Raw genomic sequence first — 20527 nt, 5'->3', positions numbered from 1 at the left:
CCCCCCCCCCCCGCCCCGCCCCTTTTGTGTTCCTTTTCAGAAAGAAGACATAGCTCATCCAGCAAGCCTTCTTTGGCCGTTCCTCCCACTTCAGTATTTTCCTTCTTCCCTTCTCTGTCCAAAAGCAAAGGAGGCAGTGGAAGTGGAAGCAGCCGTTCTTCCAGTGGAGGTGTTCTAAGTGCATCCTCGTTAAGTTCCAAGTTGTTGAAATCGCCCAAAGAGAAACTGCAGCTCAGGGGGAACAGGCCAATGCATCCCATTCAGCAAAATAGAGTCCCCCATGGTAGAATGTGAGTATGGCCCAGAGGGTTCTTAAAGCTCGCCTGCCAGAAGTGGAACTGTGTACACAAGTAGCATCTGAGAGTGTACGTGGATAATGTGAAAGAGAGCCCACTTTGGGGAAAATTCAAATATATGTTGTTGTTTCTTTTTGTTTCCCTATGATACCTTGGGAGACTTTATAGAGTCATAATAGCAATAATAATACTTATCTATTGATCCTTTCTTGTGTGCCAGCTATTGAAATTTAGCTAAGTGTATTGTCACTTACTTATCACAACAACCCTTTGAAATAGGTATTGCTGTTATCTCCATTTTCTGGGTAAGGAGAGGGAAGCGTGATGAGATTGAAGAACTTTAGCCACGGGCCCCCCAGGTCAAACGGGCCTGGGGTTCAAATCCCGCCTCTATCATTTCCTAGCTGAGGGGCCTCGGCCAAGGCCCTGTTTATCTCAGAGTCTGAGATAACGGCCCCTGTGCAGGGTTAGTGGGGGTGGTAGGATTCATGTATTAGACTCAAGCACCTGGCTAGTGTCCGGCCCACAGGAGACCTTAAAGGAACGGATGCTGGTGCCGCCGCTGAGGATGACAGTAGGAATAAAAAGGTGAAGAGATCCCCAGAAGCTGTTCTAGGATTTTCTGGGGCCTGCACAGCAAATAGGGAAGCAGTGCTTCCTCCCACCCCCGGTCTGGGGTTCACATCCAAGCCCTGATGAGGGGAGACTGGAAGAAGTTCACACCGCCAGGCAAGGCCTTGATGAGCTTCCCTGGTGGGCCTGTAGGCTGGCAGGCTCTTTGTGGGTGACATGAGGGGGCAGCCGTGCACTCCCGTGGAAATATGTCTTGCCCCATCACGGCATGCTTCAGCCTTGGTGGCAGGTGGCTTTTCCCTGGCCTGCCTCCCTTTCGGAGGGTATGCCACACATCGCAGTCCCAAGGTCTGATAACCTGGTTAATCTTCGGGCAGCGGCCAGCACCTGCTCTTGCGCACGGACCTTGCCAGCTGGGAGAGGCCGTGGCATCTTGCAGTGTCTCTGCTGCTCTCGGACTGTTCCAGGTACAGCTCTGTGGTGCTGTTTGTCCTGGTTGTTAAGCCCCACAGCCTCTGCTCATCTGTCAGAAGTGCAAGTACAGGAAGCTTGGCTTTCATTCCTGGAGTTGTCAGAGAGCCAAAAAAAATGCCAGTACAGTGTGTAAGTCATTCGCCCGCTTACCAGCTGTTAGAGCACCGACTCCACTGGGCAAAGTTTATAAAACCTCATCAATCCAGATCTTCTTTATTTGTAGCTGGGCTTTAGACGGGGACCAGGCTGTTAGCTTCGTACCAACATTTGCCACCCAAATGACAGTATCAGTAAGATTCCAGAAAAAAGTCAGTTCTTGGTTAGTGATACAGGTATTCAGTGCTCACCAGCTGAGTGCCAGGCACTAAGATTCCAGGCTCCTATAGAGAAACCTTTTTCAGGGACTGGAGAATTACCACTTCACTGACACATCGTATCCTAATTAAACATTGGTCTTCCTCATTGACAGAGGCAGAGAGCCTCTTCTTAGAGATACATTGTTAGGCACATTTGAGTTCTTCCAAGTCCTTAGTGACATTTCTTGGAAATGTTCTCTAATTTCAGTTGTTCTTTTGTCTGCTCACTCATTTTGCTTTATTTTGATGGATCATTTCTTAAAAATGACAGTTCTCAAAAGATATCCTCTAAAGGTCCTGCAGTAGCCTTTGGTCCTTTTAGACCTTTTCATATTTTGCTTCTTGCAGGAATTACATTGGGTAATGGGCTCATGTGTAGGATTGTTCTGGAATGACGATAGACCAGGTAAATTTGATGGTTCCTCTGGAGCTTTCTGCCTCTCCAGAAGGGCTTACAGACTGAGTAAAAGTCTTACTGAGTTTTCTGTGTAGCCCTAACAAATTTTCGTAATGTACCTTTGGGAGCCTAGCTCTGCGCGGTGCACAGGTAGACCCAGGCTCTGCCCTCGTCCCTCTGGCTCACCAGTCACCCTGGGCTGCCGGGGCACTCAGGTGCTGGTGTTCTCACTTCCCCCTACGACAGCATGACGCCCTCTGTCAAAGTGGAAAAGATTCCTCCGAAGATGGATGGCACACTACTGAAATCTGCGGTAGGGCCAGCCTGTCCTGCTGCTGTGAGTTCCTTAGTCAAGCCTGGCCTTAACTGCCCCTCAATACCAAAGCCAACCTTGCCTTCGCCTGGACAGATTCTGAATGGCAAAGGGCTTCCTGCACCGCCTACGCTGGAAAAGAAGTCAGAAGATAACTCCAATAACAGGAAATTTTTAAATAAGAGATTATCAGGTAACTTCCTATTTTCTCTCAGTATTTCTTTCTGTGTTAATTGGGCAATTCCTGGGAGAGCAAATCAACCATTACCTGTAAGTCCTCTTTTTAAAACTGGCCAACTTCAGCTTAAGGATGAAGTTCCTTAAGTAGTGTCCTTGAGCTCTTCATTCTTGGTTTTAAAGTGCACGTGCGTGGGTAGGTGACGTAAAAGTAGTTTCCTAGTGGTGTATTCCTAAATGGAGTAATGAGTAATGCTGGCTTAAACAGTCTCTTTCCTGTCATCTGGTGGCGAAAGTCCCCACTCTCTTAGAGATGTCGTGGCTTTTTGTGGCGCTCGTACGTTGTGTATTTTATGTTTATTGATGATGTGGTAGGTTTGCTTCAAGTTATAATTGGTCTGAGAGGAGAATCTCAGACTTCTCCTATATTCTTATTTTCAAAATAAATGAAGCAGCGTTTGACATTGTAATGTCTGTGTGCTTTTGACAGAAAGGGAGTTTGATCCTGACGTCCACTGTGGGGTCATCGATCTCGACACCAAGAAGCCCTGCACCCGATCTTTGACATGCAAGGTAGGGGGCTCCTGGGCAGAGCCCGATGCTCCAGGAAGCTTGGGGACCTGGGCTGCACAGCACTGCGCCCCAAGGGTCTCTCACTCACAGGGCATCTGCTCTGAGGATTGTTCTGAATTTTTAAGTGAGGGAATGACTCCGTTTTGATGAAGAACGCCTCAAGTTCAGAAAACGTGGAGCCTGTTGTTATAAACTGCTATCTTAAGAGGGGTTTTGCCTCCAGTGAGCCTTACTGTATGTGGGGGAATGGTGTTTTTTTCCTAATCAATCTGTTATTTTCAAAGCCTTTTAATATTTCCTCATAGAAATTTAATTTGAGAGGCTCCCCTTTACTGTGGTTTAAATTGTACTGACTTGGAATGAGTCCAGACATTTCCTTTGCATATATGTGAATAGTCTTAAAATGTTTGTGTTATCTCTGGTTCTTCAGTTTTACAGCTACTTTAAAAATATCTGTGACTTTGAGATAACTTTATTTTTTTAGTTCTAAAAAAAATACTAGGTACCACATAATCTAATGTATATGTAAAACCCAAGAAAATGTAAAGATTCCCCCTTTCTATCCTGAGTTTTCCTTTGAAATGCCAGTATGCTAGTGAGAAGGCGGTATATTTGCTATAAAATAAGGGTTGACATGGGGGTGACCTCTGGCTTCAGTAGACCCCCTTCATAAATGAGCATATAGGCTTATGTCCCCAGCCACCGTGCAGAAGGGTTCAAAAAGTATTAAGAATCATTGCCTTGAAGTAATTTTAAAACACTTGTTTGGAGGAGGAGGTTAAAAATTATAAAAATTAGTGTTGTTCTCTAAAAATTAATAAAATTTTTGATGTATTATTTTAAGTTTCACCAAAGATTATGTTTGAATAAAGAAATTCAGACTCCACTCCAGCCCTGAACAGTAGAGGAATGTTAAAATCTTCAGAAATGGGAAATGTTATTTCTCGGTAGTTCTTATTTTAATTTCAGTTTCTAATTCAATTTTAGCGTGTGGATTTTGTCTTGCAACAATGGTACTGAGTCTTGTGAGGATCTAGGTTGGTCAAAAGCACCTTTAAATACCTAATTTTTAAAGAATTATGGATTCTCTTCCCAGAGGAAGACATATATACACATACGTATTCTGAATTTTGCATTTTATTTCAGAGGTAGATGGTCATCCCCACTCCAGTTGCACCATTGAATCTCTAGGTTAAAAACTCAGGACAGATTGCTTTGTTTTATATAATATTAACTGAACACATCGAGTGGTGTGTTGCTTGACGGTAGCCAGTTGAGCTCTGTAGAATCATGTCCTGTTCAGCTGCCCCTGAGGGAACTTGTGAGTGTGTGCCTCAGCCCTGCTCCACGCCATGTCACACTGCCAACCCCTCTCTGCTCTCTTCCTGCCTACCTGGCTCTCAGAAACATAGATTTCTCAGTATTGTGATACCTGTGGTCAATGAAGGATGCTTGCTTTACCCAGGATGCTCTTTTTTTTTTTTACCCGTGTCCCCTGCATCGGCCGGCGGACTCCCAACCCCTGCGCCACCAGGGAAGCCCAGGGTGCTCTTTTTTAATCGTCTGTGAGGCATGCTGGTGAACCAAAAGCTTTATCAACTCCGAATCTGCAAGGAATTTGACCAGCCTTCTTCCTGAACCTTCATTGGCTTTGTGTCGATCCTTCATTTTTCTCCCATCTTCCTTTTCAAGTCGTGTATGCTCTCCATGTGTCCTGTTAAGGGTGTCATTACCATCTGTAGCCGTGTGCTAAGCCTGTCTTTGCGTTAGTGTGCATCTTCATCCAGGCATGCCATGAGTTCGGCATAGAGCTGGCAGAACACGCAGCATTGTGGCTGGCCTGCACTTGCACAGAACACCCTTACTTTCTTCCCGTGTTCTGTTCGTCAGTGCTTCTCCCTCTCCTTGCCTCCGTTGCGGCTGAATCCATTCAGCGGTGGGCTGATAAACACACTGGAATGCTTGACATGCAAGCGGCGGGTCTTGCGTGCCAAAGCCCAGCTGATTGTCCCCCACGCTGCTGCCCAGATCTCTTCTGTCTCAGACTGAGGACGTTGTCCGTTCTCTTAGCTGTCAGGGCATCTGCTGCTGCCCACTCCTGTCCCTCTGTCATCTGCCTGCCACCCTCACTGTCCCCTCCTCACTTCCTCATCCGTCCAGTGTTCTGTTCTGTCCTCTGTGCCTTCCATGCAAGTAGATTTGGGTTCCTCTCAGGGTAGAAGCATTTACTGCACACATCTGCGGGCACAGACCTCCTTCTGGGCCTCAGAGGATACAGGCTTGAACAAAATCAAGGCGTGGCTCCTGCCCTTTGGGGGCTTACAGTCTAATGGAAGAGATGAAGATTAACTTGGTAATGACTCAAGTAACTGTAAAAGTTATCACTGTGGGGTAATAAAAAAAAGAGAGGCCTGTGTAATGACAGCCTTCACTAGGGGAACTGAGTCAGGGAAGGCTCCTTTGCTGTAGGAATACTGGGCTGAAAATCCATATGATTTGTTTGGGCAGAAAGGGATGGGAGAGGCAGAGGAGACAGCCCTTGTGAAGGCTCTGGGACGGGGCAGGACAAACAGCTTAGGATGTGAAAGGCAGCCAGGAGGGGGAGGCGGCACCTGGTGCCAGAGGAGCAGGGGGCCGGGGGTGTTAGAGCGAGCAGGGCCCCGGGCTTCGTACAGCTGCTGTTTATCCTGTGCGCCTTGGGCAGCCCCCCACAGAGTTCTGATGGGGAGGAGGGGGCATCAGGGTTGCGGCTGGAAGGTTCTTCAGAGCTCAGGGCAAATGCTATGTACTCTTCAAACCAAGCTGGGAAAATACTGATCGTCTCTGCCTACTTTCTTCACTTGGTCTTCCCGCGCTAAGCACCAGGGGACACGCAAAGGTGAGGAGAGGCTTCTAATATCATCTGTCTGGAGAGACAGGCAGGTGGACCCCCAGTGATGTTGTATATTCGTTTGTTCATTCAGCATGTATTGAGGGGGCCATTATTTTTATCTGGTTTTTGTGTGAAGCGTTTATGGCGTGCCAGGTGCTGTACTAGGTGTTGGTACAGCACTGAACCAAACAAAGGTCCTTGTCTTCATTTAGGGTCACTTTCTTGTGGATATATTATATATTAAAGAAAACCAAGTAAAATCTTAAAAAGAACCTCAACACATTTTTCTAACTATCTGTGCCAGGTTAGATTTTGGGCAAACATAGCTTGCAGTGTATGTGGTACGGATGTAGGTTATGTTATTGAACCGCAAAAGAGAATTAGAAGCCTAACTCCCCTTAAAATCCCTTAAATTGTAACAAAAATGTAAGCCTGTAGAGCAATACATTTGTATAATAATGAACACACAGAAAGTATCATTTGTAGTATTGTTGTAACATAGAAGAGGGAAGGATTTATGTAGATGAACTCATACTTGGGAGGTGTGATTTGGCGCCGCTGTGGTTAGCGGCTCCTTGCATTTTTGTCTTTACAGACGGAGGCCCTAAGCAGTATGGAGTGGTCAGGTTTACCTGACCTTTCTTATTCTCGAGTAATTTCACATTTTTCAACAATGACCGTTTTGGGGAGGTCCAAGAGGGAGGGGATCTAGGTATACATATAGCTGATTCAGTTCATTGTACAGCAGAAACTAACACAACATTGTAAAGCAGTTATACTCCAGTAAAAAGAATGTGACCATTTTTAAATTCTGAGGTTAGACATTGTCTCTGGATCCAAAAATCCTATCCCATTTTCTTGATTTCCATAGGGAGTGTCTTTCGATAGGGACTCAGATGCTGGTTTGCGTCTTTTCCTGTGCACAGCCTGTCTTCTTTTGGCCTCTTACTCTTTAATCCCCCAGGTCTCCCTCGGCCTGTCTCCAGGATGCTGTGAGCCCCGTTCTCTCTGTATGACATTGTCACAGGAATAAAGAAACAGTTGTGTTTAATTTTTACTCTCTGGCAGTTAGTGAAAGAAGACTTTGTGATACGTACTTTATGGAATAAGTGCTTCTTCCCTGTTAACATTCAAAACTCTAAATGGCCCAAAGGGCACTTTTCTAGCGGAGTTGGTAACAGCTCCGATCAATGAATTGTTCCTGTCGCACAAAACACGAGGACCTGTTACCTGTTTGTATCTGCTGTTTGCCCCTCAGTTACATACCTGGTGGCATGGTTATTTAACATTTCTTCTTTCTTCTGGTGGAAATAACATCACCAGGTTCTTATACATTTGGAGGCTGGAACATCTGCTTCTAACTATTAGGGGAAAAAAATCATACTCAAGATTTTTAGCCTATCAGATGCTGAGCAGCCTTTGATTAAGCTAATGCTCCACATTGCTTTTTTATTGGCATGGGTATTTTTTGATGTATGGCAGAAAAAATGATTACTGAGATTCCTCCATTTCTGGTTGTTTGTTTTTGTTGTTGTTGTTTTTGGTCTGTAGACACATTCCTTAACCCAGCGGAGGGCTGTCCAGGGTAGAAGAAAACGATTCGATGTGTTGTTAGCCGAGCACAAAAACAAAACCAGGGAAAAGGAATCGATTCGCCATCCGGACTCTCAGCAACCAACGCAGCCTCTCAGGGACCCGCATCCCACTCCTCCTAGAACTTCACAGGAGCCACACCAAAACTCTCACGGAGTGATTCCTTCCGAATCAAAGCCTTTTGTAGCTAGTAAACCTAAACCTCACACCCCCAGTCTTCCAAGGTAAGCCCCGTCCAACAGCTCTCTCTCCCTCTTTCAGAGAACAGACGTGCAGACTGTAGAGCCCCGGTGTATCGTGATGTCGAGGACAGACATCAGGCTTGCTGCGAGAAGAGATGTTTTTCTAATGGGGTTTTACTTTAAGAAAAAAAAAAATGTTCATCACTGAGTTTCAACCAGGGCTGTTTGTGGCCAAATGCAAGCAGCAGAGTAAAGCTAGAATTAATCTGTTCTGCCCCTGCTCAGCGTTCGGTGTCTCCTGACCCTGTTGAGTAGGGCTGCGGCCCGGGTCCTGCCCGCAAGTTAGTGACGGGAACATTTTACATGGCTTTGGCAGCCATTTCCCATTCATTTGTCTCGCTTCTTGCAAAACACAGCAGTTGGGATTCTTGCTGGGGATAGGCATTCAGCCTGAGTCTTTACAGCATCCATTTACAGCATGTTTTTTCATTCATTCATTTGGGGCTCTTGCCTGAGCGTGTAGGAGTTATTTGAGCTGTGTAGTGAGCAGCAGGTCAGAACTTAGACACATCCCTTGGAGACAGTGATGGTGGGCTGAATATATGTGTGTGCGTGCTTGTACATTTAACCAAGTTGAAGTAAAGGATTTTGTACCCACTTTCCAGAAAGAAAGGAAAAGGAAAGGCGTAGAGAACGAGGGTTTTGAGTCTGGGCCGAGGGCTTCTGCTTAGGAATGTGCCAACCCTTGGGTGCTCTTGCTTAATTAACCTTTTATCCTCACGTGTCTGATTCTTGAAATGGTCACATGAGGGGTGGAAGTGCCTCCGTCTTGGAAACCTGAGAGTGCCCGTGAGCCTGTCCCCACATGGGCCCCCTGGTTTCCGAGCAACACGGTTGGAGGAGTGATCAGAGGAGGTGCCCGAGAATGTGGCCAGGCCCAGGCTGTCGATTCCTTTGCAAGTCGTTTCTTTGGCCAATTTCATTAAAGTTTTTCCATCTATTAAAAAATAGGCTTAAGTCTAGAAACAGCAGGCCTTTATGTGTGTTGGAAAAGCACACTGCTGTCCTTGAGTTACACACTCTAGATTACCCACATAAAATGGTAAAGCTACCTTCTTTTATCACCTCCTGTCCCTCTTAGGTTATTTTCGAGCACATTACCAATTACCTCATTGATTGCCTTAGTAACCCAGTTCCAGGTGAAATTTGAAGAGGAATCAAAGAAAGAATTCTCTTAAACTCCACATGTATTTCGCCTTCTTTGGGGAGAATAGGAGGCGCACCAGGTGGCTGTGGAATAGAGAAGTGGTTATAAGTTACTTTGGTTAGACTGGGCAGACAGCTGCATTTGACATCGCGCAGTTCGGGAGAGAGGACCCTTTACGCCCAGGCCCCCCGGATCAGCATCTGTGTCTCTAGTGCTAGTGGTGGAGCCCAGACCTCCCCTGATGGTTTTGGATACATTGTTGTGTCTGAGACATGTGATCTGATCTGATCAGTGCTGCACTTTCTACTCACCAAGGCCTCCAGGCTGCCCTGCTCAGCAAGGTGGGAGTGCCCCCATTGACCCTCCTCCAGTCCATGAATCTCCACACCCTCCCCTGCCTGCCACTGAGCCAGCTTCTCGGTTATCCAGTGAGGAGGGAGAAGGCGATGACAAAGAAGAGTCTGTTGAAAAACTGGACTGTCATTATTCAGGTCATCATCCTCAGCCAGCATCTGTAAGTTCCACATCCGCCCCCGTGCCAACCCTCCCCATGCCGCAGGGGTGGGGCACTGCAGGGGGGGCGCGGCGGGGACCCGGGCATGCCCTCCGGTCCATGTGGGGCGAGGTCAGGGTGCGAGTGCAGCTCAGAGCAGGGCGCCCCCAGGCGGCATGCACTCGGTCGGGTACGTCTCCTGCTCTTTCCGTTCTCTTCCATGACACTCAGGGCCAGGCGTTGTCACACTCGTGCTTCACAGCCCTCGGTCCTCAGTAAGCGCCGTCTGTCCTGGCCGCTTCTTCCCGGGCCGTACGTCCTCGGAGTTAGCGAGTCCGAGCGTGTGCTCTCTCTCTTGCAGTTTTGCACATTCGGGAGCCGGCAGATTGGAAGAGGCTATTACGTGTTTGACTCCAGGTGGAACCGGCTTCGCTGCGCCCTCAACCTCATGGTGGAGAAGCATCTGAACGCGCAGCTGTGGAAGTGAGTGCCCGTCCCACCACCTCTGTGGGCGGGTGGCTCATTAGGGCTGCATCCTCTTTGTTTCTTACGGGGCTGATTTAATGAAGGTAGTGGTCTGTGAGATGAACACATGGCCTTTGACCAGCCCTGGAGGAAGGGCTGGTCATCCACTCACTCATTCATCCACTCACTCTTGGAGCAAATGTGTCTTGTTCTCGGTGCTGGGGTTTCAGGCCGAGGGACGCCCAGATGGCTGGAGCTCACATTCTAGTTCGGGGAGAAATGCGAAGCCAGTCAACAGAACATAGAGATCATAGCTTGTTGTAAGGGAGATAACAGAAACGCTAATAACCTGTAGCACTTACTGAGACTAAGACTACTGTAGGCCAGGCACCTTAGCAAATACAGTTTTCATACCTTGCTGTGTCAGGTGGCCTGGATTACTCCTGTTTTACAGGTAATGAAACTGAGAAGCAAGGTCACACAGAACGTTAGAGGTAGAGCCAGGGTTTGGACCCACCTAAGAGCTGAGATGGGAAAATAACAGGATGGAGGGATTCATGGAGAGCCTGTCTTAAGGGGCCCTTGAACTGAGATGAATGGATGAGAGAGAGCAGCCGTGGGGCTGGCGGGGAGGAGTGGGTTCCAGGCAAGGAGAACCGTATGTGCAAAGGTCTTGAGTCAGAAAAGAACATGGCTTGTTTGAGAAAGAGCAAGAACGCTCCTGGAACAAGAGGGGATCCAAGAGGTCAGGTGACACTGAAATTGATTGAGGGCACTGAGGAGCTGCTGAGGGCTTTAGGGAAAGGAGCCATTTGCTCTGGTTTACAGTTGAAAGTAAGACGATCATCTCGTGTGGCCTTATGCACACCGTTTCCCCAACGTGATTTTAAGTGGAAGAACAGTTCCGTGGCCCGAAAGATTTATTAGCTCAACCTTTCCTGAAGTAAAATAGTTTTTGTTACTGCAGGACTTCTCAAAGCCTTTAATGGGCACGGTCCATCGTAACTCTCAAAGCAGAGGATATCGTGTATAATGCGGACTGTCTCCCAGGCTCTTTTGACCTGGGAACCTCTTTTAGGGGAGCATCCTGGGGACTAGCGTTTGCTGGAACCTACTTCGGGAAGCGCTGAGCTTTGCTAAAGGGGGCTGTCCGATAATACTTAGTCATCCCAAACCCTCCATTTGGGCGTCATTTACTAGTGCCTCCCTGAGTGGACTCTGCGAGTACATCTATTTTTGCCTCTCTGCTTTGCTTGCCTGATATAGTCAGAGGGAGCTGTCAGAGACCTCGGGTAGTCCAGAATCCAGAGAACCATCCCCATGGTCGTTAATAGGACTTGTACTTGTTCGCGGTGAAGACCAGCCCCACAGCAGTGTTACTCTGCTTTATTTCATGTTTCTTCCTGGTTCTTACTGGGTAAGAACCTTTATGAAGAACAGTGTTCTGAACCAGAGACAGACTTGGGCAGTGGTTTGTTGGGATTCTTTGGGGGGTGGCCTCACATCAGAAAACTTTAAAATGCATGAAATCTCAGCTTCTTACTGGTGGGACCTGGAGAGCTCATTGAGCTCACAGAACTATGGGTTTAATGTACTCCTAAGGGTTTAGAAGGGTCTTCAGAATTTTTATCCCCATTATATTGGTAAGTGGTTTATGGCCAGTGGTTTGGGTTGAGAGAGTTTTGGTTCCTAGTGGCTTGTGTGGGAGAGGTTTTCTTCCTTGTGCTCTGAACCTCTGAAGAAGCAGGATCCTGAAGTTGACTCCACTGTCTGTCTCCCTCTGTTCTGTCAGAGGCTCACTGCCTTATCCGTCACTTGCTCCCACTGAGGAGGAAACAGTTCTTTCTGTTAACATGACCTTTGGTTTTGAAAAAGTCAATTCGGTAGAGACAGACGGGCCACTCAGTGATGAGCTGGCACACAGGCCTGGGGCAGGTAGGAGCTTGAAGAGAGGTGCCAGGCCACGTGCTTGAGGGAGTAAATGCTGCCGACGGGAGTGAGGGGAGCTGGCGCAGGCCACCCCTGAGATTTGCCGGGAGTGGCTCGGCACTTCTCAACCAGAAGAGAGCTGTTCTTCAGGTGGCATCTTTGAGGCACTCAAGGAAAGTCTTGAAGTCGGCCAGGTCCCATCCTACTGGCTCAGCCGGAAGTCCTCCCTTTTGCAAAGAGCCCCGGCACCACTCTCCTCAGCCCCTTACCCTTGAGTTACTGTGGTTAACTTTGGGATAAGTGGAGGTGCGATTTGAGCCTGGCAGTGAAGTAAGTTATCTTCAGTGTGTGGAGTCTCTGGGCAGCAGTGAAAGTAGACCAGCTCTTCCTCTGGAGCAATGCCACGACCCGAAAGGCTGTTTGCAAGCTCCTGTGAGTTCTGTCCGCTGCTTGCATGCTGTGACTGGGGACCACTATTGCACTTCCCCTAAGGAGGGGCTGGGATGGCTGTCAAAGGTTTTGTGGTTTGGGTTTTCCTTTTTCTAATTAATTTTTTAGATTGGTAATAAAGTCACTTGGCTAAAAAAGGAAACATGTACATAAAGAGGCATACAGTGAAAAGTTTTAGTCCCCCTGGCACCCATACTCCTCTGTTTTCTACCCACTCCTCACAGACAGAAGCAGTTTTATCAGTTGTTTGTGTCTCTGAGTTTGTGTGTGCAAACACAGGTCAATATGACTGCCTCTTCTTTTTTTGTCTCTTCTTTATGCAGAAGGTAAGAAATGACTTAAAAGAGCTTTTTTAAGAGAAACCGGTCATGTCATCCAGAGAGGTCCACATCCCTGCCCCTGTGGAAGCCTTTCCTTTTCACAGGATTTTGTTGTAGCAGCCTGGCCCTTAGGCCCGTCTTCCTAAGCCACCTGGTGGCCATGAGAAGCCACTGCGCCCAGGGAGCCGGAGCCCCTGTGCTGCGTTTCGAGCAGAGCTTCTCACAGGTGCCAGTTGCCCTGGGGATCTTGTTGAGATACACACCACGATGAAGGAGGTCTGGGGTGAGGCCCAGGGACTCAGCATCTCTAGTAAGCCTCTCAGGTAATGTCAGTGCTTATCCTTCGGGAGTAGCATGGGGGTAGAGGCTGGCTTCTCAACCTTGGCTGGAGTCTCCTGGAGAGATTTGGAACTTACTAACGCCTGGACCCCACCCCGAGATTCTGGTGTGGCCCGTCTGGGTGTGGCCTGAACTCCACAGGTGATTCTGATGTGCAGCCACAGTTGGGAAGCACTGATTTAGGGCCAGAGTCACACTTTTGAGAGGGAGTTTTAAGGCTGGTGCGCACACTTGGAGTTGTTAATTCCATTTATTAATAACTGTAGTCCTTCTCAAAACGCATGTGGAAAGCCCTTGGGCAGCAGTCTAGGCCAGCGCTCTCACTTGAAGGATGAGGAACCCGGCCCCCGCTGGTATGGCGCCCAGATCAGCCAGAGCTGCCCGTGGAAACCGGGAGCCGGGCAGTCTTGGCACTTGGCTTCCGGTCAGGCCGTTTGCTGTTTTGCCATCTCGGTGTTCATTATGCCACAGGGGTTTCTGAGATTTTGGCGCCGTCACATTTTAAAAATCGGAGCTAAAATAAAAGCCGGGGTGAGGGCGGCGGGGTGGGGGTGGGGGTGGGTGTCCTCCCTGGTTTGACTGTTTGATTACATACTTTACCCAAATATTATAGACAGAATACACTGTTAGTGCACCGTGACCAGAAGTCCCCCTGAGATTTTGGGGGCTTTGTTCCCTTGTACGGGCACGTACAGGCACTCAGGCCAGTAGCTGGGACCTAGCAGTTGTTATTAACTAGCTGTGCCCTTCCTTTTTCCTCGTTCTCTCATGAGTTGTCTCAGCGTTTGAGCGCCTTCTGTGTGCCAGGCACCGTGCTGGATGGACAGTGGTAAATCAGCTGTGGATTGCTCCGTCTGCGGAGATGCTAGACAGTGATCATCGGTCACACGTTAAAACTACCAGAGTCTTCCAGAGTCTGGGAACAGGGGGCAGTGCGGGAACGAAGCGAGTCAGGACGGTTAGGGCAGTTTTCCTAAGAAAGTGATGATGGGGGCTGAAACGGAAGTGAGAGCAGAAGTTGGGGTGAGAGTGCTGTAGGCGGAAGATACCCAGGGTCTCGCTTCACGGCCCGTTCTCGGAACTGAAGGAAGATCAGTAGCCAGGATCACAGAGTTCGGGGTGCCGGACGGGAGGGTGCAGGGTACGTACCTGCGGCTGCAGCACCGGTAAGGCGCACGGCCTTACAGGCCTTTGTTCTCAGAGCGCAGGAAGCCATTAAGAATTTGAAGGGGAAAAGTGACCCTCTGTGTGGCCCAGCATCTCAGCGTGATCCATGTGACCAAGGGGTGTGTTCAGTGCCAGAGGTGAAGGGGGTGTCCTTCTGAAAGTTTCCACGAAGGGCAGTGGTGGACGTTGCTCAGGCCCTCTTCTGTTTCGCAGGAAGATCCCGCCAGTGCCCAGTACCGCATCGCCCGTCTCCACACGTGTTCCTCACCTGACAAACTCTGTGCCGACATCACACTGTGGGGTCAGCTGCCTGGCGGCAGCCACCATATCTCCCTCCCCTGCCCCGCTCTCGTCGTCCTCCATCTCCCCCAGTAGCAAGTCGGTACCAGCTCATGGAACCACACTGAACGCACAGCCCGCCGCCTCCGGGGCCGTGGATCCCGCGTGCAGCATGCAGTCCAGACAGGTGTCCTCCTCCTCAACCTCCCCCTGCACGCCCTCCAGCCTGTCCTGCGTGCCCTCCTCCCCCATGGCCAGGAAACCTCAGAAGTTGAAATCTAGCAAGTCTTTAAGGCCCAAGGAGCCTTCTGGTAACAGCACTAACTGTCACCACGCGAGTAGCAGTGCCGGCAGCGGCGGCTCAGGAAAGAAACGCAAAAACACTTCCCCGCTGCTAGTCCCCTCCCCCTCCCCCTCTTCTCATTCCGTGGAGTCTTTTAGGAAAAACTGTGTGGCTCACCCTGGGCCTCCCCACCCCACGGCGGTAGCCTCTCCCCACGGCGTCGGCCTCAACTGTGTGGCCGGCAAAGCGAACTCGGTGAGTGGCCGGCACGAGCAGCCCGGGCGGGGCGCCCCCGGCGGGAGCCCCGGCGAGTCCATCAAGAGGATGAGCGTGATGGTGAACAGCGGTGACTCCACACTCTCCCTCGGCCCCTTTGTGCACCAGGCCGGCGAGCTGCCCATCAGCTCTCACGGCGCCTGCTCCCACCCGCACACTCCTCTGGACAAGCTCCTAGGCAAGAAAAGAAAGTGCTCGCCCGGCTCGAGCGGCATCAACAGCAGCAGCGGCAGGCCCACCAAGGTGGCCAAACTGCCGGCCGTGAACAACGTCCACGTGAAGCACGCGGGCCCCAGCCCGGGGCCGCCAGGACTGGCAAACAGCTCCCTCCTGCATCAGGTAGGACAGGGCCTGGGAGCCCCGTGGGGAGGCCCTTGGCCCCTCCCTTGAGATCTTTCGCCAGCTCGGAGATCTGTGTGGTCGGGTTGGTGGGTTTGCCTGAAAGCCAATGTCCAGCTTCATGGGGTCTTTTAAGAAAAGGATGAGTTGATGGCCGGACGGAGGTCAAACAGGCTCCTCTCTGCCTGACCCTGTGATGACTCGGAGGACGCTCCTGGGTGAGGAGGCCACGACAAGTGCGTTTCGGCAGCAAGTGCTGCGGATACCGTCTCGTGCGTGATGGCAGACCCCTCCCCGAGGCCGGCGGGCCGTGTTTCCTGGAGAGCAGTCCTTCATTGTGTTTTTCTGAAGAAAGCTGGGCTAAAATCAAACTGATCTAGAAAGGGATGATTTAAATTTGAAAGAGACCGTTTAATATTTTTCCCAGCAAAGAATTTCAGAATTTTAATTTCCTTGTTAATTCACTCCCTATTTTTTCTCCTCCCTGTTTTCCGAGGAGGCAGGAAAACAGCCTTTACTGTGGGCAGAGCAGAAGACTAAAATCTTGTTTGAGTTAACAGTTTGAAAAAAATCTGAACGTGACCCACTTGTAGAGAAGGGCTGTCTGGCCTCCGGATGCATTGCTGACCACGGCTCTCGGGCGCTACCGTGTCTTTTCCCCACTCCCCCCGCTGCTGTCTCCTCCTGGCCTTCCCTCCTGTGGCCGCGCCCTCCGGCTGCCTTTCTCGCCTGCCCAGGTCCTGTGTCTCATCTTGCTATACTTCATTCGACAGGATCCCTCCTGTCCTTGCTTACAAGCAGGAATCTCGGCGCTGTCACCCCCAGGGCCCTGCTTTAAAATGTGAGCCTCTTCTTTGTTTTGCTTTGTTTTTTCCCTTCCTCATCTTCAAAACTGAACTTAAATGCCAGGCTAGAACTTTTCCAGAAAATACCAAGAAGTTTGTTCACGCGATAGAAGTTTCCCTCCAATATCTGTGTGAATTAATACTCAGTGCCAAAGGTATGGGGAAAATAATTATGCACAAATTTAGGTAGCAGCTGCTTCAGTTCTCTCTGAGCCACAAATACATATGGGCTTATTCATGTGTTGTTGGGGTCTCTCTGAACAGGGGTTCCTGGACAAGTGAAACCTTCTTGATTTGTAGTTACTCCTTCTAGTTTAACGATAAGCATAAAAACACAGTGCAAACACTGTAAGAATCCATCCCTTAATAACTCCCTTCTGGGTGTAGTTTCCTGATGCACATGAATCCCAGGAGGGATGTCGCACTGCCTCGGGATCCCCACGCCAGTGTCACTGAGCGCGCCGTCTTCACGTAGACGCCACTGCGGGCCTTACTGCCCACCAGTGTCAGAAGGCGAGGAAGAGGCAGGGCGGGTGCAGCAGAGAGTGACAGTGTCTGTGGGGAATGGGGGAGTGGGAGTCTCGTCTACAGAGAGCAGCTGCTCCCAGAAGCTTGTTACCAATTTCAAAGAGAAACTGCTGATCTGGACTTGCGTGAGAAATTTGACCATTTTCTAAAGCTCTCTAGTTTTTCCTTTTGTTTTGATCTGGTGAAGCCCACACGTTTGCCAGCTAAGTTTGGTGCATGAGCTGCCAGTTTGCCACCTCTGATTTCCACCGTCTGGGGCGGGGGGCGGGGGGCGGGGGACTGTGTCCCACTAGGACAAACAGCCTAAGTTTGGGTTCTTTTCCTTAAAAGCAGTTTCATGTTAAGTTTGTATTTGAGAAAGATTTCCTCTGCAGTGGCATACTTTCTATTACGCTGCACATATTCTAGGGGGGCCCATGGCTACAGATCAGAGGATGGATGAACCTTGCGTATTTTTACGTCTGTGATCGTTTATCTGCAAGAGGGATCCTGTAGCTTTCTTCAGACTATCAAAGGGACCCATGACTCCAAATGCTGTAAAGAAGGCTGCTTCTTAGACCAGTAGGGACCTGAGCTCGCTGTTCTCCACGGAGCTGATTTTAAAGCAGAGATAACTGAACTGGTTGGAATCCCCTCAGCAACGGAATCAGTGGGACCTGCTGGGGAGCCTAGGAGATGGGGCTGGGTGTGAGCCCAGCCCCTGAGCTGATTCTTGGGCTCTGCCACCAAGGACCTAAAAATAGCTCACTGTGGGACTGTGAAGGCCAGAGTCCCCTCTCCCCGCCTCAGCATGGCCTTGGGTGTGAGTTTTCACACCTGTGTGGTGGCCCATTTGACCTTGTTCACGTCTCAGTTGACAACCTGGAATACCTTCAAGGAGACAGCATCAGTAAATAGAACCAAAAGGCAAACATGTGAGCCTTTTCTCTGAGCTAGAAACCCAGGCTGCTTCTCTTCTGGACAGTTTTCTAAAAGCCAGTCTTTTAGAAGGATTGTGCCCCAGGGCACAGAAGGCTTTTGAAAGCTAAAGCCAAATTCTAGAGCTGCCTGCTCCTGGCATTGCCCAGTCGGTTGGAGACGCAGTGGCCTCGGGAATACCTTGTTTAGAAATCAGGGCGGGGCCGTGTACAGCCGCTTACTTACCTTTCGTTGTCTCCCCACCCCCTCTTTTTTGAAAGCCAAAGGCACGTCCCTGACAGCTGAAAATAGCACGGGGAGGAATAATCTGGACACTTTTGACGACAAGTTACACCTCCACTCAGCACTCTGGACTCCACGATGCCTTTGAGTCTGTTTTCCCAACCTCCTGTGGGCCTCGAGGGTAGAAATCTGCCGGGCTATTGTTTTAACGAGGATGTCCCTGAAGCTTTGTCTGTAGCAGTGAGTACTCGTAAAGGACACTGGATCAAGTCCAGCCACCGAATTGCTTTTATCAGTGTTAGAGTGGTCTGGACTACTTGCTACAATCTGTGAGAAGTTCCTGTCTCGTTGTTGAACCTGCAGTATTTCACGGAGCCACTCTTGGAGGGAGGTTGGCTGGCGAGAGTGTCTTGGCAAGAGCGTGACTGTAGACTTTTCTCCCTCCCTCCTCTCCCTGCCTAGTTCTTTCCTCACCCTGTCGTCTGTAGGTCCCTCTCCAGCAGTCAGGCACCTTAACTGGAGACACCTCCCAGGGGCGAGCAGAGCTGCACCCCAAGCAGCCCTCTGGAGAAAGGGGGTCTGCAGCTAGGTTTTTATAGCAGGTGCCGGGAATGGAATATGGACGTCAGTGAGAGGCACCATGACAAAAGAGCCTGTGTTTTTGCCCAGCCTTTTGCAAGTAATTTGGGATCTGAAGCCGTCAGAAGTTTCTAATGTACAAACTGGTTTAAAGCCATTGATGGCCAGAGAGCAAGTATACACCAGTTTAGAGGCTTACTTTTCATGGTACAAAAGCAATTGTGTGATTTTTTTTGTGTGTGTGTGTGAAGAAAATGCAAATGCAAACAATTTTGATAATGGAAAGCCAAATTCTGGTGGGTGGGGAGGTAGACAGAAATCACTATGGGGGAAAATTTTCCAAGATTTCCAGAGAGATTGAATTTTTTTTTTAACCTTTTTGTTTTCATGTTAAACAGTATACAGTTAGGTTGGTTGTCCTGCCCAGTCTCCTGTTTTTAAAAATTGCCTTTGTAACGTGAAATAGTTGGGATGCAGCAGACTCTGTCGTTCACAAAGTCACTGATATACTTAAATGTTTCCAAGGCACTCGGTGCATTGCCCGCAACCTCTTCTTTGGATACTGTCATGGGACTAAGTGTCAATTTCCGCTTGGAGCACTCCCCATACCGTGTGTGTCTCTACACACCCCTTCCTGCCTCTACACATGTTTATGTGGATGCCGTTGGCATGGGGAGCAGGCACCCAGGGAGGGGCGCTGGTGACTGTGCACACCTGCCCATGCGGAGATGGCGGGAGGCATGTGTGGTGTCTGCTAGTCACACCTCCTTTCTGGGGATTTACGCCTGCCATCTCATGGAGAGCTTCAGAGACCCTCCAGGATAGTGTTTCTAGTACCCCACCCCAAAAGAAAGAGCTTGATAGGTTCAGACATCACTGATTGAGAAGGTGTCCTTGAATTTGAGGGGATGAGCTGGAGCTCTTTAACAGATGATTCCACCACCACAGCTCCTGAAAGGAGAACCGGGCACTTTTGCTTAGAAGAACACACGAAGTTGCCGAACACAGGGTGAAGTTGCCGAACACAGGTTAAAGTTCCCAAGGTTCTGATCATGGCCCTGGGCAGGGCTGGGACAGAGCCAGTCAGTGCATCCGTTTTCCTTACAATTCTTGGGTTACAAACTTCAGTTTCAGGGAATTTTAAGTCAACAACAGGTAGAATGAATAAATACTTGGTTACCAGCCTAATAATGTGAATTGCTACAGAACTGTTCTTATTATGTAAGGTAACAAAAACTTTATTCAGATACTTTAGCTATAAATTGATGTAAAATATTGATTTTCTTTTTAAAGGAAGGGGAGAACAGTATCTTGTTCACCTATTATGCAATCAGTCAGTAAATGTTTTTAAAATGATACTGTAAGAGAGCTTGTATAAGAAGAAAGCACGGATGGGCCAGTTTGGTGTCGTTAGGAGAGGTCAGTCTGGTTGTTCATCCCAGGAGATGGAGAGGAGGAGGTAAGAGGGAATCAGAACGTACTTAGTTGATTCCTTGGTGACAAGTGCAATGGGGTATGGGTAGAATTTATTTTCAGAGCCAAGGGGACTTGATGGTTATAAATAAAGTTGCTTTTAGTGATGGAATTTATAGACAGATCATGTTGTTCCGAAAGATGTGAATAGGATCCACGATAGCAGGTTGATGCAGAATAATGTAGATATTTAGATTAGCGAGTCTTGGTCATTTGATTTCTTAGACTGAGGTTTTAATTGAAATTTCATTATTGTCTCCCGGTAGTACACAGAGCATCGGGATTAGGAAATTAGCCATTTTGGATTCCGCCTGCCACAAACAGACCTAAACAGTGCTATTAAATTTTAGACTGTTGTTCAAATATTGTATTTTCTCCTCCAACTACTTTTTATTATGGTGAACAATTAAGACCACTTAAAACACGGGAGTACAAGTATTTTTTTGAATTAAATTAACTTGCAGAAACCAAATTTGCAGTGGTTGGGTTGTTTCTAGACAGACTTTGGTATCAATTTAAAAGCAAGATAATTTTTATATTCTTTCCAATAGAATTTCATGACAACTCCTGCAGTTTTCTTAACCTACAAAAAAAAAAAAAAAAAAAAAA

At 48.7% G+C, this 20527-nt stretch overlaps 1 protein-coding gene across 2 annotated transcripts in view; it reads left to right on the top strand.

Moving 5' to 3' along the window:
• The window catches only part of ATXN7 (ataxin 7), a 47082-nt gene extending 28838 nt beyond the window's left edge, over window positions 1-18244 (top strand). Inside the window, exons 2-9 of one of the 2 annotated variants that reach the window (XM_007445675.1) lie at window positions 41-290; window positions 2343-2602; window positions 3077-3159; window positions 7583-7848; window positions 9329-9527; window positions 9868-9989; window positions 14390-15353; window positions 17905-18244. In XM_007445675.1, coding sequence (XP_007445737.1) covers window positions 41-290; window positions 2343-2602; window positions 3077-3159; window positions 7583-7848; window positions 9329-9527; window positions 9868-9989; window positions 14390-15353; window positions 17905-17922 — 2162 coding nt within the window. In that variant the 3' untranslated portion in view covers window positions 17923-18244. The remainder of the gene's footprint in view (window positions 1-40; window positions 291-2342; window positions 2603-3076; window positions 3160-7582; window positions 7849-9328; window positions 9528-9867; window positions 9990-14389; window positions 15354-17904) is intronic. The other variant, XM_007445674.1, reaches the window with a different exon arrangement.
• The last annotated feature ends 2283 nt before the right edge of the window (window positions 18245-20527 follow it).

The sequence above is a fragment of the Lipotes vexillifer genome, unplaced genomic scaffold (assembly GCF_000442215.2).
Source record: "Lipotes vexillifer unplaced genomic scaffold, Lipotes_vexillifer_v1.1 scaffold239, whole genome shotgun sequence".
Lineage (NCBI taxonomy): Eukaryota > Metazoa > Chordata > Mammalia > Artiodactyla > Lipotidae > Lipotes > Lipotes vexillifer.
The sequence above is the reverse complement of the archived record's forward strand: the minus strand, read 5'-3'. Positions and strand labels throughout refer to the sequence as shown.